The 18,983-nt window shown below is 51.6% G+C and overlaps 1 protein-coding gene across 2 annotated transcripts in view; it reads right to left on the reverse strand.

Annotated features, from left to right (window-relative positions):
- Window positions 1-4,050: 4,050 nt before the first annotated feature.
- SEMA5B (semaphorin 5B) overlaps window positions 4,051-18,983 on the reverse strand; it is a 115,864-nt gene continuing 100,931 nt past the window's right edge. For both annotated transcript variants that reach the window (XM_033121407.1, XM_033121398.1), the window contains exons 9-22: window positions 17,797-17,932; window positions 16,424-16,631; window positions 16,107-16,314; window positions 9,951-10,068; window positions 9,629-9,810; window positions 8,337-8,480; window positions 7,998-8,145; window positions 7,629-7,854; window positions 7,253-7,471; window positions 6,625-6,795; window positions 6,373-6,522; window positions 5,994-6,038; window positions 5,383-5,588; window positions 4,051-5,153 (exon numbers count right to left, since the gene is read on the reverse strand). In XM_033121407.1, the coding sequence (XP_032977298.1) occupies window positions 4,995-5,153; window positions 5,383-5,588; window positions 5,994-6,038; window positions 6,373-6,522; window positions 6,625-6,795; window positions 7,253-7,471; window positions 7,629-7,854; window positions 7,998-8,145; window positions 8,337-8,480; window positions 9,629-9,810; window positions 9,951-10,068; window positions 16,107-16,314; window positions 16,424-16,631; window positions 17,797-17,932 (2,320 nt within the window). In that variant the 3' untranslated portion in view covers window positions 4,051-4,994. The remainder of the gene's footprint in view (window positions 5,154-5,382; window positions 5,589-5,993; window positions 6,039-6,372; window positions 6,523-6,624; window positions 6,796-7,252; window positions 7,472-7,628; window positions 7,855-7,997; window positions 8,146-8,336; window positions 8,481-9,628; window positions 9,811-9,950; window positions 10,069-16,106; window positions 16,315-16,423; window positions 16,632-17,796; window positions 17,933-18,983) is intronic.

The following is an 18,983-nucleotide window of genomic DNA, read 5'->3' on the forward strand; positions in this document are numbered from 1 at the left end:
TCACCCCAACATTCAGTTAGTACCAGAAATTCAAAGGTTTGTCCCTCCATAATAACAAATTGTAATATATCTGTATTACAAATTATGCTTAAGTCCACGTAGTGTTTTACTTATTACGATTACATAAATATGGTTGCCCAAAGTGGTAAACAATGATTACATTTCTTTTCCTGTATATTCTTTTGTTTCTCCTGGTGTTAATAATTATCTAATTTTTGGAGAAAGAGGGGATGGTGACAGAGATGAAACAGAACTTTTGTCAAAGTTTTATTTCTTGACCTGGGTGGTCATTACAAAAGTGTTTGCCCTATCTCTACTAAGCTACACTTTTGTGTTTTTTTTCTGTACCTGTGTTTTATTTAAAAGTTAAAAAAAAAAAAATCATGCAACAAGAACCCCCTGAAATACCTTTTCTTTTTTTGCTTAGTTTTCTTTGAACCCAAATTTAAGTCTTTCCACACACCTAACAGTTTTATAAATCTTCATACAATTTTCCATACAAACCTGCTAGATAATCTGCCAGTCCAGTTTTTCCTGGGTCCCTCTGGGTACCTGCTAGCCTCCGACACTAATCTGTATCATTGCTCTCTAGGTGTTTTCTGTCAGCCTGATATCTCTCCTCACCATCTTCCTCTGTTAGATCCCCCTTCTTTTGAATCCACATTTTCTATGTTTACTCTTGTTTTAGTGAAACAAGAAGAGCACATGTGAAATACATTTTTTGAGACTGCGTGTCTGAAAGTATCTTTATTCTACTATCATATCACTCATAGTTTGGCTGGGTATACAATTCATAACCAAACATTTTTACTTCAGAATTTTGAGGATAATTTCCACTGTATTCTAACTTTAAATCTTGTTAGGAAGAGTTTTATCCCATTCACACGCCTAATCTTTGTTGTCTGATGTTAGAATCTTCTCTTCAGGCTTGAAGTTTTCAAATGTCAGGTTTATGTGCCTCAGAGTAAATCTTGCTCATCGTGGTGCTAGGTACCACGGGTGGGCCCTTTGATTTGGAGACCTCTTGCTTTGGTTCTGGCAAGATTTCCCATATTCCTTCTCTGATAATTTCCTCCTCTGAGTTTTTTAATGTGCTGTTAGACTTCCTGGATTGATCCTCTAAATTTCTTATCTTTTCTCTCCTATTTTCCATCACTTTGACTTTTTGTTTGACTTTCTGGGAAATTTCCATTATCTTTAAACGCTTACACTAATTTTTTTCTGCTGTCGTATTTTTTAATTTCTAAGATCTTTGTCCTTTTTTTCTTTTTTTTAAGATTTTATAGGGGAAGGGGAACAGGATTTTATTGGGGAACAGTGTGTACTTCCAGGATTTTTTTCCAAGTCAAGTTGTCCTTTCAATCTTAGTGTGGAGGGTGCAGTTCAGCTTCAAGTTGTTGTCCTTTCAGTCTTAGTTGCAGGGGGCACAGCCCACCATTCCTTGCGGGACTCGAGGAGTTGAACTGGCAACCTTGTGGTTGAGAGCCCACTGGCCCATGTGGGAATTGAACCGGCAGCCTTCGGAGTTAGGAGCATGGAGCTCTAACCGCCTGAGCCACCGGGCCCCGATCTTTGTCTTTTTTATTGCATCCTGGGTTACTTCATGAATGCAGTATCTTCATTTACTCTGAAGAATTATGGTGACTTTGGAAGGTTCTTCTCTATATATGTACTGTCTCTATTTTCATTGAGTTCCTCTTTATCTATGTACTTGTTTTGGTCTTTCTTTCATGTTGGTGCTTTTTCTGATGTCCGTGCCCCTTCCTATTTAAGAGTGAAGCACTAAAAACTGACTACAAGCTCTGCTTATTAATGAGTGTACTTAGTTGTAGGATGATTAGCTGGCTTATTCTCTCACAATCCGTAGGCTTCATTTTTTCCCCTCAAATAATTGTCTTTCAATCTCCTGCCTAGAGTGGGAGAGGGAGAAAGCTGGGTGCCAGAGTCTTGGAGTTAGCTGGAAAAGGCAACTGCTAAATCCCCATCAATAATCATATAGTCCATTGAAAATCACAGTCCCCAGGTGTCCAAACAGGCTATCGCCACACACTCACCTCTGTGCCTGTTAGCCTCATGTCCAGGGCTCTCTGATTCAGTGTCTCAAGGGAACACACATATTGCTCCCTGTGCTGACAGAGAAATGGTGACCTAACTGTAAGAGTTGGAAGTGAAGACAACTTGAGCTGAACTTTACAGAGATTTCAACCAACCCCTCTTTTCACACTCCCACCTTCGCTGATACCTGGTTCCTCTAATCACTGATTCTTTCTGACATTGCTTGGGTGCTTTGGCTCGACCCACATCCACTCAATGAATGCAGTTCTTCCATCTGCTTTTTGTCTTCATGTATTATGACTTCAGATTACAGATACATCCTAGTTTTATTGAAAACAGTGACAGAGCTTTTGTTTCCTTTGCTTTTGGAGTGTTGTTGAGAGGAGGAAGAAATGTCTTCACACCACCTTTAAATTCCTAAGTCTCTGCCTTGCTTTTTAATATAACTGTGATTATATATATTTGGTTTCTCATGTTCTCTAAATTTTCTGCCATGAACATGTGTTACTTTAATAATAACAGACACACACACACACACACACACACACACACACACACACACACAGAGTTATTTAAAGATAAGAGGGCCCAAGAAGGCTTAGGACACCGAATCCTGCATCTTTTCCCCCCTCTTGCTTAGCCAGTTGGGCCCAGGAAGCCCCCTTATCTTTCACACCTCAGCTTCCTGACACCCCACAGCCATCTACGTGGCCTAAAGTACCAGCCAGAGAGCACCACACCCTCCCTGCCAAGGAGTACATCCCTGGCTTCCTCATCGCTTGGCCAGGGCTGCTTATGGAGTAGCCTTCGCCAACCATGCCAGCTAATTTGCATGCCGTGTGCCTCCCTTCATGCATTCTGAATGGTCATGCCTCCAAAACCACAAGTTTTTATAGAAAGAAAAGTGTGTGTGTGTGGTGTGTTTTGTCCTGGCACCTATGGTTTTCTTCCCACTGCTGCTATTCCAGTCAACAGGGGTGGGCATTACCTGGGAATTTCCCATGACTACTTCCTCACAGACCTGCCTAGTCCCTCCACTTGGACATATATGAGCGGCCCTTGTGAAGTAGGCACACTAGGCCCCCAAACACTCTTGAATGTCACTGGCTCCACCACGTCCAAGGGAATCCAAGACCCCAAGATCTAACACACCCCACAGACCCTCACAAGCTCTGGACTCACGGGGCTAACAGGAACCTAGTGAGAAATCCCAAAGCTGCAGAAATATTCCTATGAACCCTGAGCGCTCTCTGATTGGGCTCCACTCCACCTTGGCCCGAGGACATTGCCATTTCAATTGTCCCAGTAAGCCCAGGATTCCAGGACACAAGGTCCAGGAATACTCTTTTCTTCCTCCTCTACCACTAGGATCACAGGCTATAAAGCCTGACCTCCAAGTGGGTTTTGCTGGGAATCTTATGGGAATTGATCCAGCCAATTAAGTCAGGAGATTGCTCTCTAAATTTAACAAGTCCGCCATTCTCATCCAAAATCGTAGCATTCATTAGTGGGTCGAGGTTTTGAGGTTATTTTTATTGAATCCAACAACTGCATTGGACTTTTCCCACCTCACAGGTTTAACTCATTTTTCAGTCAATTTTGGTGTTATTTACTCAGCATTGTAAAAACACCTCATAAAATAACCCTTATCAACACTCCCCTGCTGGACTCACATATGTCCACTCTGGAGCTGTGGCCTGGAAGAGCAGCTGAGGGAACGGGCAAAAATCTCTCCTGTTGTGTTGCCTTTGGTGTATCTTGTGTTTCTACTTGTGGATTTTCTTGTCTCTAATCTCTTTTCCAAAAATAAAGGGGGGGATTTAGGGCAATGTGTGTGTATGAACATAGAATCACAAATGGAAAGAGATCCTCTATTAAGTCAGACTCTACTCGGGTCGTCGCCTCCACCCTGAGAGGACCATCTGTCACCCCAGGGCATTGCTCTGATGCCAAGACGAGCCCACGCGCATCTGCACAAAGACAAAGTTACATTCGGAGACTGGATATCATCTTTAATTAACAATGCCACAGACCAACATCCTTTTTGTTGCTATCGTAGGTTGTGATTCTGTGTGTGTGTCTGTGTGTGTGGGTGTTTGGGTGTGTGTTCCTGAACAGATGAGGTGCCAGCACAGGCTCCCAGGCAGGTGTCAGCCAACAGCTCTTTTGAGTAGCAACTGGAAGACAGTCTCCAGAGTGGCACGGACGCTGGGCTCCTGCCTTCCTTTCTCCTGGGCCACCTTTCGTGTATTCTGAGGGCAAGGCTGAGGCCTGTGCCCACTCAGATTAAAGGGCTTCTCAGCAAAGATAAGAGTTCAGGCCCCCAGCCCTCACTGTCTGACTAGAGGGATGCCCGTGGCAAGGGACACACTGCTAGGCACAGGTGGACAACCTGGGCCAGCCTCAGTCCTTCTGTCACACGGGGACAGCACCACAATGGCCCAGCCCTGGGCAGAGAATCCAGAGCTTCTGGGGCCATTTGATTAGTTCCTTGCACAGATAATCAGGATGTAGCCCAGACCCTTCCTGGGGCCAGCCAGAGAGGGGCAGTCTTGGCCCATGACCGCCACACAGCTGTCATTTCCAAACCAAACCTAAGAGCCTGCCCTCCTGCCATCTCCACTCTCCAATTCCTCACGTGCCCAGTAGGTCCAAAGCCCAGACATGGAAGGGGAGGCTTGCACGATGCTGAGTCAAAAGGAGACCATGAGAGACCTGGGCTGAGCTGGAGCTGCAGCCACGTGCCAGCCTGAAGCCAGCCCTCTCCCGCATGGACACCTCCAGCCAGAGCTCTCGGAAGCCAGATGGGACCCCACAAGGCGAGGCAGCAAGTTCTGGGCCTAGTACAGAAGGAGAAAACCCAACTGGCTCCACGGTCCCATCTCCACCTGCTCTGTGCCTTAGGGAGGCAAGGAGCCCAAGTCCCCAGGACAGTGGTATCAGCTGTTGGGGAAGCACCGTTGTCCAGGTGAGGCCTCGGGCCGGAAACTGTGTTTGTTCAGTGGGCTGGGGTAGTAGGTGGTTGTGTACACGTTGGTCTGCTGCAATGGGTAGAAGCTGGCTTTGTCATCGGGGATCAGGTTATTCTTGTTCAGAGTCTGTGGGAGAAGGAAAGAACCATAGAAGAAGTGGTGAAGGGAGAGAAGGGGAGAGGGGACAGACCAGGGCAAGATCAGGAGCCGGTCAATGAAAGAACATTCTAACTGCTGATACAGTGCTCTGTTCACGACCCCACTGCTCCCTCCCAAGTGCCCAGCCCAGGATGCTCGGCTCAGGGCAGAACCACTGCCCCCATCACCGTGCCCCATGCACCCATCATACTCCCACCTTGAACTCCATGGGTGTGTACTTCTCATTCTTGGGGGTGCCTCCACCCTTGTACTGCAGGTGGTTGGGGGTGGCAGGATGGACGAGTGTGGACTCCTGGGACTGGCGCTGGCAGTGCTGACAGGACAGGTACACTGCCAAGGTCAGCAGCCCCGAGCCCAGGAAGCAGGAGATGCCCGTGGCTACTAGGTGGATGAGACTGAACCCTGGGCGAGGGAGAGGCCAGTAGTAAGGAAAGGGTCACTGGGCAGAGGACAGCCACCCGACTGCCTCCCAAGGTGCTTTGAGACCACAGACAATGGAAGCAGGGAGGCTGGGCAGCCCGTCATCCGGGGCCTTTCTCACAGGACCAACTGTGGCTTAGATCAGAGGACATGAAGTTGAGTGGCTCTTCTTGAATACAGATTTGATGACGGCCTCCTGGTTGGAGGGCGTGGAGGGAACTGCCTAGACACCCCTCCATATGGTCTAAAGGATAGAGGATGTCGACAAGTTTTGTCTGTCTGGAGCAGGAGGTGGACAGACTCCCGATTTTAGAGCAGGGTGGGTCTCCTCCTTGAGGAGGAGGGGTAGAAGGACAGTGTCATGAAGGGAGGGCAGGTTCCTTTTACCTCCACAGCTGGTGGCCTCCTCTACACTGGAGGCAGGCAGGATCACTGCAGGGAGACAAGCAGAGCCGGTGTTGGCACAGGGAAGAGAGGAGATGGGTCCCTCTCGGGCTAGGTATGTCTCTGAGAGGACCCCTGGGTCAGCACTGAACTATGAGATGGGCCTGGGGACCGTCACTCCCCTCTGTCTCCACCCAGACTCCAACTCTAAGGAGGGTTGGCACACTTCTTAGATGAATCCTGGCAGAGGCCCAAAATGTGTGTGCCCCCCCCCCACCCTGGCGTTTCATCCTGCGTCCCACAGCTGCATGCTTCAGAAAGGCAAGGAACTGGGGGGGTCAGTGGGAAGGGCTGGTAAGAAGGTGCTGGCTTGAGGACCTACCCGGAATCTCGCTGTAGGGGCAGGGGCGGCTCTGGCTGCTATTTCCAACACAGGTGTTGGGCCCTGGGGCCAGTTCCTCACAGCGCCGGCTGCGTGTTTGGACTCCATCTTCGGTGCATGTACTCCACTCGGACCACGGTGACCAGCCTTCTATGGGTTGTGGGTTGGGACAAGGTTAACCACCCCGGGATCCTCCGGTGGAGCTAGGAGGGCTCCATGGTGCTCCCAGCCCCAGCCAGAGGTACTTAGTACCTGGGCAGGCCTGCGTGGCACACAGTGCCTCCTCCGTGTGCAGCCCCAGACAGATGTCCTCGCCTGGGGAGGGCGCGGGACTGGTGCAGGACCGAGTGCGTTGATAATGGCCACCACCGCAGGAGGCTGAGCATGGGGACCACGAGGTCCAGCAGGACCAGGCACCCCGTACTGCAAAGGGATGGAGTGCGTGAGGGACGCAGGGGCAGGCAGGACCCTACAGTCTTCTACTATGTCCCAGGCAAGGCCACTGTCCTGGGCCACATTGACCTCAACACCCTCCCACCCCACAGCTCACTGTGAGGGAGTGGCCCTTCCCACTCGGGGTGACAGTGGGAAATGCAGGCTGCAGAGGAGTCATCAAAAACCAGCTCAAAACAAGCTCCTTATCTGACTAACCACTAGAGGAGAGAAAACAGGGAGGGTGAGGAAAGGTTCTGCTCTATGGGAGTAGCTGCTGTGTGCATGTTCGGGGTAAGAAATTGCTTTGGGGCCCCTGGTACAGACTTGGCAGGGAGAAGAGGTCCCCTGAGCATGAGATGTAGCCAGGTTAGGCCTGGGAGTCTCTTAGATGGAGGTTTCCCTAGGCGGGGTTCCCCTGGGCCCAGACTCCTTGGCGCAGGGTTACCTGGACACGCCTGGGGATTGCAGTCCTGGTACTCGGCGGCGTTGCCCACGCAAGGTAGGCCCCCGTCGCGGGGCTCCGGGTTCGTGCACGTCCTCTTGCGGACTCGGAAGCCCAGCTCACAGTCCCGAGAGCAGGACGACCATGGGCCCCAGGGGGCCCAGCCCCCGCTCACCGTGTGTGGGGCGGTGCCCCCGCTGCGCAGGAGGTCCTCCACCAGGGCTGGGTGTGGGGACACGGGCCTCAGCGACAAGGGCTTCTTCCAAACCCGACCTCCCACTCGCAGCCACTCCCGCCCCTGCTCCATCTCTCTGAACCGGGGAGGGACGGTGGCGGGTGAGGTGAGGTGAAGGGGTGTGGGGAGGGCGCGGGGCTGTACCGTCGGTGTCGCAGGTTCCCGAGCCATCCGCGGGGCAGGTTCGGGTCTCAGTCCTCCTCCTGCCAAACTGCAGGCCGTGGGGGTCTGGCAGGGGCGCACGGCAAGTGAAACGGAACCGCTGCTCCTGTCGCGCCCCTCCCTGAGTCACGTTCACCGGCAGCCACGGCGTCCACGGTGTGTTGCGCCGCACCTCCGGGCAGCCCTCGGGGTTGCACGTCTTGAACTCCTTTGGGATGGGAGCGGAGCTGTTTCAGAGCCTCACAGCCTCCAGGCTTGCTCTGCGCTCCCTCCTCAGCCTACCCTCCCCTTGGCTACAGGTCCCAAGACCCGTGTCCCGATCCCGCAGGCCAGTCCGACCCTCGCCCTCACCACGCTGCAGCCCGGGCAGGAGTTGCCGTTCTCGCAGGTCCGATGCCGTGATTGCACGCCGCCCCCACAGTTGCTGCTGCACTTATTCCAGGAGCCCCAAGATGCCCAGAAAATGGGCACTGGGCAAGGCTTGTTTTCATTACAGAACCTGAGGGGTATGAAGGGAGGGGGCCATCACTCTAGGGAGAAGATACCCCCCTTCCTTAACAAGAGGTCACTGTGAGTGCAAACGGGGAAGTCCACTAGGTCACCCAGAAAATCCCGATCACTTTTTAGGGGCCCCAGAAAGTCAGGGCTAGCTTCTCTGTCTCAGAAACCCCCAATCACAGCCTAGCTCACCGCTCCTCCCGACTCTTGCCCACGCAGATGCGGCCCCCATGGCGGGGAGCGGGGTTGCTGCAACTTCGCTGGCGGACCTGGAATCCGATCCCACAGGTTGTGCTGCACAGAGCCCACGATGACCACGCAGTCCACGCCCCATTCCTGGCGGGGTCGGAGGGACAGACAGATGACCTCTGAGCCCTAGCTTCTCAGATCTAGTCTACATCTGGGCAGATGGAGTGTGTTGTTGTCAGGAAGTGCCAGTGACACAGAAAATATCAGCTCCTAACCAGGCCATCTCAGGCAGACATCTCACTCATTCATTCCTTCATTCATTTCTCAAACATATATTGAGAGCCTTCTTGCATATATCAGGCTGTGCCCAGGGCTAAAAGTACAGACATGGGGCATGGCCTCTACTCACGGGGTCCAAAGGACACATTCTCTAGAGAAAGCCCCAGTTGCCTTTCCAATCTGCAACCTTCCTTTCAACCTTCTTGATTGGCCGAATCTTGCACTCAGATCCTCCCCTGTTCTACCACTGCACATGCTTTGCTCCAACCTTAGACACCACTCACTCTTGTCTACTTTGACTCCAATGTTCAAATTCTGGCTCTATCACTGACTGGCTGTATAAGCCCAGGCAAGGCACTGAAATCTTCTGTTCCCCATCCTACTATTATCTTTAAAGTAAGGATAATGATTGTATTCCTACCCCCATGAGGCTGTTGTGACAGTTAAATGAATAAATGTATATAGAATTAAGTTATTTTAAGAGTGTCCTGAGTTGTGGGTTAGTTGTTATAACCACTTTATGGAGTCCCTAGGTACTAGGCAGTGTGCAGGCACTTTATATATAAATTATCTCAGGTAATCCTCTCAACAGTCCGCAAGAAAAACTCAGAGTTTCACTTAGAGAAACTCAGAGTGGTTAGGTTGCGTAGCCAAGGTCATACCTCCAGATAGTAGCCATCCAGGATTGGTACCAGGTCTGCCTGCCTTACCACCATCCCATGTTGCCCCTCATGTTTGGGACAGCAAGATTTATTGAGGCTAAAGTCTGTCTAGAGGCGACTCCCGTGCCTGTTCATCCTTCATCTTTGTATCAAGAGCCTCCACAAGACAGAACTTCTCTCACACTAAAGTAGAAACTCCCTCAGGGCTCATGTGTTCTCCCTCAGACCTTAGCTACCTATCCAGTCCCCTGCATAGCCCTGACGTAGTTTCTACCCCTTGGTGCAAACACCTGGCTGGGGATGCCCCACTCCAGTCCAAGGCAGCTGCTGTGTAAGGCCCATATCCTCACACACCTGGAGCAGTTGGCGATGTGGATGGCTGGCCCCAGGCAGTCACGGCCCCCACAGCGGGGTTGGGGCGAGTTGCAGGCTCGGGACCGACACAAGCAAGAGCCTGAGTTGTCCCCATCTAAGTGCTCACATGGTTGCCATGGTGACCACGGTCCAAAGCCTCCATCCCTAGTCATATTCCGCACCTGCAGACACACATCGGGCACAGGGCCCAGTCACACAAGGCCGGGATAAGGGAAGGCACGAGGTCCCGGGGGACGTAGGGATAGTGTGGGGAGTCACAGCCTGAATTGGCCGGAGACTTGGGGGTACAAAGGGGTCTCACAGGACACGCTGTGATGTTCTGGGTCCAGAGGCTCATGTTGGAGCTGTCCTCGAGTGTGCTGCAGCGTTGTTGCTTCCCGTCCCAGCCGCAGTACGGGTCCCGCGCGCCCAGGCATGCCCTGCCAGACAGAGGTCCTGAGATTCAAGCCCCCTGGCTTCCTGGCCACACTGGCATTCCCAAGAACACACCTGACCACTCCCCGCTGGGCCCCCTTGTCCATCCAATCGCTCTCCACAGTAAGGAGTTCATCACATACTTACTGCGTGCCCGGCATCATTTTAAGTGCTTCAGAAGCGTGAATACAACCCAATGAGGAAGGCACTGCTATTGTCCCCATGTGACATGGAGGAGACCCAGATCGCTGACCAAGGACTCCAACCCCTGCCCTCCAGAGCCCACACACAGAACCTTGCCTCCCCCAGACTGGGTGCCCCACACGCCTTATCTGGGGCTGCAGGAGAAGAAGTGGCAACCAGAAATCACCGTGATGACAGTCAGAAAACATTACGATGGAAAGGATCTTGGAGATGATTTGGCCCAGCAGTTCTCAACCGAGCTGCATATCAGAATCGTTGAGGAGCTTTTAAAAAATATGGATACCCAGGCCCCCCCCAGACAAGAATCTCTGGCTGGTGAGGTTTTAAAAGCTCCTGGGTGGTCCTAATGGGAGCCAGGTTGAGTATCACCAGGATTCACAATAGGACCACAGAAAAGGGAAGAGGAGTTTCCCCAAATCCCACAAACTGTACATGGCAGCACTGGCACTAGAACCCAGACTTCCTAACCATGCTTTTTCCCTCACACTCCTGCCTCCTGGCAGGAGGATGTGTCTGCCTTCACACACCGAGGAAACATGGGCCTAGACCTCAACACACAGGCGCAGGCTCAGGGGACACCTAAACATTGTCCTGGGTCACCTGGGGTATCCACGTGCTCGTGCTGGTGGCAGGAACCAGAGTCCAGAGTGTTAGCATCAGGATAATGAGCCCAGGCTGCCAGGAGAGGGCCCACATCTCAGGTCCCCCTTCCCTGGCCCTCCAGGCTGCTCTACCTGCCATGAACTAGGAAAGGTAATGCTTCCACACTGAAGCACGCCCCAGACGCTGCCCCTTCTCGGATTCTAGGGCTGCTCTCTTCCCTTCCTCCTCTGACTCATTCATTGGATCCTTTACAATTTGTAACAACAACAAGAAACAACTGAATCTCTACTAGTAAGATTTCAAGGAGGAGAAAAAGAGTATGGGAATTACGGAATTAGGATTGGCTGTCCATCGCTAAGTAAACAGAACATCAGATGCAGGAGCCTGAAGGAAGTGCCTCCAACAGCCAGAGAGCTCAGACAACCTCAGGGGATATAAACCCTGGGTCCCTTCTGCCTCCTTTTCCCACTTCCCTCCCCTGTGTAGGCCGGCTGCTCCACAGCAGTGGGCCTGCTGGAGAGGGTCTAGCGAGCATTGACAACCAGGGCAAACACTGGGGGTTAGAAAGCAGAAGAGGCTTTGGATAAAGGCGGTGCTGGACTGCGAAGATGGTGGGGGCCACATGCCATGCCATGACCCTGCAGAGGGATTTTCCACTGGCCAAAGGGGCCAAGGATGCTGAGGGCTGAAGGGATCCACAAAAGAACCAAAGGGTTGCCCCTTTTGGTGTCTCCGGGATAGAATCTTTCTTTTCTCTAGAAGCTTTAGGGAGAGTCACCTGTCAGGTGAATTCTTTATGGTCGGTGAGTTCAATAGACCATGTCTCCCGACCAGCCTCCAGAGAGAAAAGGGGTTTTATGAGAGACCTTATGGAGAAATGGGTGGGGCTTCCTCTTCTCACCAGCGGAAGTCAAAGAAGACAATGCTGTCCCTTGTTCGGGCAACCCATGACCTTGTATGAGGGGGCCAATGCTTGGGGCTTCAGTGGGTGAGGGCCTCGCTGGGGCCCAGTAAGCCCACCTGGGAATCCAGAACATTCATCTGTTGCTCAAGAATCTGTTTCTACTTTATTCACTCAAGGACAATTTGCGTAAATCGTACAGCATAAGTATTCTTCCTATTTTCTTCTGGGATCAATGGTTTGATTTGGGGGTGTTTCACCAGCAGAAATCATCAAACTAGACATCATAGGATTGAATACAATACATGTGCAACCATAGTCCAAGCAACATGAGGTTTTGAGATTCTGCTCACCGGCTGACATTTGGACCAAACTGGCTGCTAGCAAATTCAACCAATCAGAACGCAGTAAAGGCCACTCCTGAGTGTATTTCCCTCAGCTCTCAGAAAGGAGTGCTAACCTCTAGAAGCCCACTGATATTGTCCTTTATAAGCAACATAAATTAAAAAAGAACTAGCCACAACTAGTGATTAATAATAATAATAAGATCCTATCTATCAAAAACAAATGTCTGTCAGTATAGAAAATGCATATGAGCAGAAAATTTGAATCAGCTTACACAAGATAAAAAGCAGACGATTTTGGAAGAATGAAATTTGCCTCGTGCTACTTCTTTCATCCAGGGCTGAGCCAGTTCTAGAAGTATTGTTCCCAGTCTTGACTGCAAATTAGAATCTCCTGGGAATCTTTTAAAAAGCTTAAGCCAACAAAACAAAAACCCCTGTCTTTATCTGGGCCTTTGGACTGGAGTAGCCCAGACACTGGAATCTTTTAAGCACTCCCCAGGTGATTCTAATGAATAGCATGTTTGAGAACTGCTGTTTCAGGGTCACTTTTGTCAGGGTTCCCAGGGAAAGAGATGAAGTGCCTTGCCTCTCCAACCCATGACAGAGTAAGAAAAGAGGGAAGAAAAACTGCAGAGTACATGCGGACTCCAGGCCCCCACCCTCAGTCAGCCTCCCTCACCCTCTCAGCCTCTCCTATTTCAAGGACATGCCTGCCCTGGCCTGGCCCTGGCCACCTGAGGGGGCCTTCTATACTTCCCTGGGGCCAGTGCCTGAGCTCTCGTCCACATTTGCTGCTTTTACCAAAGGTGACCCCAAAGGTTACAGAGCAGAGAACATTCTTAAGAAAATTAAAGCGCCAAGCAAGGAAGAGTTAAAGTGTGTCTCGACTGTAGAATTGGGTGGCAGTTTAGTTTCTTTTATAAAAGCAGCCATCGGACCAATCACATATCACCAAGTCTTTTTTACTGCAATGTCCTGAGCAGCTATTATAGAAGGGAACAGGTTCATTCTATGGGCTCAGAGGCAGGACAGAGATGGATGGTGGAAGTTGCAAGCAAGCAGTTTCCAGCACCATGTAGCAAATCTCTAAATGGGAGCTGTCCAGGGTAGAAATGGTGTCCCAGGAGCTTGGGAGAAAGTGGCCATTAAGTACAATGTCAGCAAAGAGGGGCTAAGGCCCCCTGGCAGGGAGGGAGGTTGAGAGGAGATATGCTTGAGCCTTCCTCCCGAGTGAGCTGGTGTAGAGGGCGCCCCACTGCAGTGCGGCCTGAAAGGCATGCTGGAAGGAAGAAGGGGCCGTTCGTGCATAAAACACCAGCTTTACAGAGCCAGTGAGCATTCATTCCCTCTGTTCCTCCTCCTGTCTGTGCGCCTTGGTCTCTCTGGCCAGGCCAGGTCCTGGTCGTACCCCAAGGGGCTGAGACTCGCCTGAGTGAAAGGAGAGGGCTGGAGATGAGCCCCTGGGTTTTGAGCAGAGGAGGGGACCCAAAGGGGCTCTGCTTACCCACCCTCATCCTCCTGCCAGCTTTGGAAGGAATGAGGAACAAAGCATGAAATGCCTCTCCTAGGACACAATAAAACTCTGTGACACCCATCCCCACACACAATAGCACAAATTCTGATATAGTATGACAGGCAAGTTGGCTGCAAGGCTCTGGAGTGCATGGCTTGGTGGCTGCACGGATATACTCTGGTAATTTTATTAACTTTGCAGCAATGAGACCTCATATTTTACATTTTTACATCCACCTATTGCTTTATGGCACAGTCCTGGAGAGCAGGGGGTTTTCACTGTACACATCAAGGGCTCTTATCCCAAACTCAGGACGCCAAATGGGATGAAAGTTTCAGACGCCAACTGACCTCTTTCTACCTTACTGTTCCACCTCACCAAGCTATGCAACCTCCCTGCCCTCTCTCTGCAGCACCATGTGAGTGGGGACATGTCCTGGCGTCTTGCTTCCCCTCCTACCACTGCAGACCCCACACTTCATACCTGGCTAGAGCCACACTAGCTCATGCTGGTCGACCAGCTGCCCACCACTGTCGGCTTGATCTTCATAAAACACCTATTCATGCTGCCTGTCACTCCATTCCCCTCCCTGCTCAAAGGTCACTTCCGTGCCCACAGCCCAGGATTCAAATAAAAATCGTCCCTTGTCATTCTTCGCGGGCCTCAATCCACTTTCCAGTCCCATTCCTCACTCCTCTCCTAAACCAACCTCCTCTCAGGCCAAATCATCAATTAACTGAAGAAGGATCCATCATGAGTGGAAAGCCACTTTGTGCCTAGGGCTGCGTGTGGCCCCCTGGCGGAACATAACAAATACTGGGACACGGGGTTGTAAATCCCTTCAAGGATTTCACAAGGCACATGTGAAAAGGTTAATAATACAAGAGTTAAAGAACACAAGGTATGGGGGGAAAGCCGCCAGCAGATAAGCTGTGATTCATTGCCAAGCAGAGCTGTCTGTATTCAAGGCTGCGGAGTCTAGGCTCCAGACAGCCCAGAGGCTGAAGGGCCCCTAAATGCATTTGTGGAGATAAAAAAGGAATAAGGACTAGCTGCCACTTATGACTCACTGGACTAGGCACTTTATGAATGTTATTCCCAATTTTTACAACTCAGCCAAAATTAAATTTCATTTGCTGCATCACAATTTCCTCCTATTTTCCCAATGAGAAGCTGAAGCTCAAAAGGTTAAGTAACTTGCTCAAGATCATATACCTAGTAGATGATGGAGCTGAGATGAATCCCCAGGTGTGCCTAGTTCTAGCATGTGAGCCTCTCCCACTCCCCTCCCCCACCCCCGCCGCCCCCTGTCTCTCCCCACACATCAGATATAGGCCAGGGTTTCTCTCCCTGACCACATATCCAGACCTCTGAGGGAAATGACAGTGTTTTAGGCCATTTCACCTCGACTCCCTCGTCTCACACCGACAGCCCTGTACGCTCTGAGCACGCATCGACAGCGCTCTGAGCACGGTAGAGCTGAGTACATGTTTGGTATTTCATTGACGGAGCCATGTGTTGGGGCTGAGGGGAGCTTGAGTGTCTGCCCACCGTCCTCTCCACCCTCTCCAGCTGCCACATCAGGACTGGTCCCCCTCTTTCCCTGCCCTCCAGGCCTCTGCCCAGGTCCCAGCACACCTTACTGGGGCTGGAGAACAACCTTTGGCAGCAGGGGCATGACTTGTTTCCCAAATCTCGAGGATAGATGGGCACAGCCGGGAGGTCTCTGTGTTGCAAAGGCCCTAGGAGCCGTGTGGCTGTTGCTATGCCAGCTACAGGCAGCTTTCAATTAGCTCAAAAATAAGGAGGTGTAGCTCAGAGGAGGCTCACGTGGTCAGAGTCTGAGCTCCATTTCCATTTGGCTTTGGAATAAGCTTTCGCTTCACCCTTAAATGTTGTGAATCCACTTGAAGCTAAGGTATGGAGAGCTGATCTCGGAAGCAGCTGGGAAAGGAATGCATGTCCCCACATGGTTCCTCACCGCCACCCCACCCAAGCCAGGCCTCTCTGTGTCTTCTAAGGAAGAGAAACCAACGTGGGTGGCTGACTCAAAGCACTGTTTCCCTTCTGCACCCACGGCTGGAGCCACAAGTGCTGTGGTTCCAAAGAAAAGACCACGCTCTGAACAGAAGGCACAGAAGAAATTAAGTGGGCTAGAAGGGCCAGCTAACTATGGGGCTGACAACAGGGATCACAGCCACCATCATCTGCTAAAGGCATACTTCCCCCAGGCAGTGATAAGTGGTTTATGGAGATTATCCCAATCAACCTTCACAAAAACTTTGCAGAGATTTTCTGAGGAGGAAACCACGGTTCAGAGAGGTTAAATGACTTGGCCCAAGGCACACAGCTGGAGACTGGACCAGGATGCCACCCCAGGTCTACCTGACTCCAAAGTGCCCCCTCTTAAGCTCCACCTCCCGAGTGCGATTGGTGGGGATAAGCCTGGGAGGACCCGCCCTTGACACCACTTACCCCTGGCTGCGGTAGGCAGCGCACCTCTCCAGCGGGACACGCAGCACGCTGTCGCTCAACCCCACGAAGAGTGCGCGGGCACTGTGCAGGATCCGCAGGCTGCGCAGGGGCTCGCGGCGCCCGGGGGGCAGCACGTGCAGCTCCTCCAGGTAGCAGCCGCGGAGGCTGCGGCTCGCTGTGGATAGTGCCTTCAGGATGGTCCCAGACTCTGGAGGGACCAGGTGGGGGTAGTCTTGAAAGCCCTGGAACCTCACTGCCCAGTCCGCCGCCCCTTCACTTCCTCCCACTCCGAGCCCAGATGAGGTGGGGGACCTCACCTGTGCCAATGTAGAGCACGTGATAGAGCGTGTCTTTGGCCTGCACAAGGTCCACGACGAGATGGGAGAAGCGCACGCTGTCCTGAGTGACACAGGGCTCGGGTGTCACTGGCTGCACGGCCTCACTCATCAGGAACAGGCGCTGTGCATCCTGCAGGCTGCGCTCCGTCAGGTTCTCATTGGGGCCCATCTCGGACAGGGTGCCACACTGTGTGGGAAGACGGGTCACACGTGCCCAGCCACCCCAGCTGCCGTGATGCTCTATCCCCCACCTTCCTCACTGTTACCCTGATTCTCCAGTCCGCCTACCCCCAAGATTGGCTGGGTCCCCTGCACCATCTTCCAGGAAGAAATGCCTTTTCTTTGGGAACTAAGGAAACTGAGGCTGGGAAGATGGGGGAGGAGGGTCCAGCCAGGGCTGGGGAACAGAAGGGGGAGATGCAAAGGGGCCTGGATTATCTAAAAATGGACTATTTGAGTGTGGCTAACAAGTGTTCTGTGATCTAATGCTGTTGCTATGGGTGCCTTCTCCCTCATGTTAGGCCAAGCCCTGCTTTCTCCCTCCTGTGTCCCTACCAGCTCAAGTTCTAATGCCTTCCAAACCCAAACTGGAAAGCAACTACCATTTATGAAGTATCTACTATATTCCCGGATCCATATCAAGTGGTATCAACCCTCACACATATCTAGAGGTCAATGGAATTATTCCCACATGCCAGATAAAGAAAAAGAGATTTGAGAAGGTTGGGTGACTTGCCCAAGATCACACAGAGGGCGGGCTAGATCAGGGTCAGGATTGTTGGACCGCAAATCCTGAGGTCCTACCCTGCTCCAAACTGGCCTTGGGCCCAAAGTCAGATGGATATGAAAGTCTAACATCAGTAGCTTTCTTTGCCCTGTCTCTCTTTCCCCTTCTCCATCACAGCACTGGGGGTGCTCACATCACCCAGGGCACCCAGTGCCCTTACCACTCCTGATGCTCAGACACCCTCCAGGCATTAGTACCCATGCTGGGTAGACTGCAAACAAACTCCAGCTAAAGTCCCCACATTCTGGCCAGGCAGCTCGTGCGTGCTGCCCTGGTCCCCTCCATTGAATAGAGCTGAGATCCGCCCCCGCCCCCGGAGGTGGGGTCACATTTAGAGATGGCTCAGAGCATACTCCCTTGCTCCATGTCCCACCTACTCTCCCCTTCTTGTTCCACAGTCTTAGACATTACCACACTCGTAGGGGATCATTGCAGACCCCTCAGATGGTCATAGACCAGCAGAGACAAGTTTGGTGTTTGCACTAAGCAGTCGGGAATCAGCTTGTGGCTGGTAGTCTGGAGGAAGGCAGTGTGTGTGGAGAGGGCAACGAAGGAGAAGCTATACCTGGAAATTGGGGATGGGATTGGCGATGGGGAGCCACGCCGCCCTGGGGTTCTCCTGGTAGCGAAACGGGCCATTGAAAGCCTGGGAGATGGCACTGAGGTTGAAGGCGCAGACAGCAGAAGCGGCAATGCTGTTTCTGAAAGGCAAGAGATGGCAGATGCTGCCCCCTCCCCCACAGGCCTCAGCACCCTCCTGAAACCCCACAGCCAGCTGTCAAGGCACAGCCTGGCACAGCTCCAAGGCTGATTAAGCACCTTTGATGAGCCTGGTGCCTGGTGATAGAGGGGGTCACAGAAGGAGAAGATGCTCTGGAAACCCTCTGGGAAAGAAAGACCCACTGATAAGAAGCACCGTGGGTTCCTCTACACTACTTCCGCATTCCCTTCCCTTCTCCCTTGGGAGGATCAAATAAGGTCATTATTTTCAAACGTTTTATCCACGGCCACTGTAAGAAATATATGTAATATTACAACTCAGATTAACACATATATGCATACACCCACACACATCTGCAATGAATTTTCATGAAACAATACTTACTTTTACTAAATACATTATACTCTGATATTTTTATTCCAGTCTATTCTCTTTTATTTATTTTAGAAAGAGCCAGTTGCCAAACCACTGATATATGCCACAACCCCCGACACCCTGAGCCAGATGACCTCTAAGACTCCTTTCGGTCACAGAGTCTGACATTTCTATGAGTCTGATGTGAACAGTTCAGACACAATACCACTACACCACATGTTTCCGGTTCTGTTCTCTGCATTTAGTCCCTCTCCCAAACGTGTCCATTTCTCTCCCCCTCTGCCCGGTCTCAGCCCCCATCGCCTTCCCTGGCTGCTGCACTGTCCTACTGGCTGGTGTCCCCACAGCCTGCCTCGTCTCCTCTAATCTATTCTCCACACAGTAGCCAGAGCCAGCGTTTCAAAATGCACATCTGAGCTAGTTTCTGGCCTGCTTCAAGCCCTTCAATAACTTCTTGCTCTTAGGATAAAGATCAAAACACGTAAAGCAAGGCTTTCGGGATATAATGCTCCCAGTCCTCACTCTTCAGCCTCCTCTCCTGCCTGTCTTTCTCCTCCTCACTCCCCAGGCTGCTGCCACACTGGTCTGGTTCAGTTCCTCAAACATTTCTTCTGACCCTAAAGCTTTGCAAGCTCCCTCAGGCTGGACCAGTCCTT

This window comes from Rhinolophus ferrumequinum, chromosome 2, assembly GCF_004115265.2.
Source record: "Rhinolophus ferrumequinum isolate MPI-CBG mRhiFer1 chromosome 2, mRhiFer1_v1.p, whole genome shotgun sequence".
NCBI lineage: Eukaryota > Metazoa > Chordata > Mammalia > Chiroptera > Rhinolophidae > Rhinolophus > Rhinolophus ferrumequinum.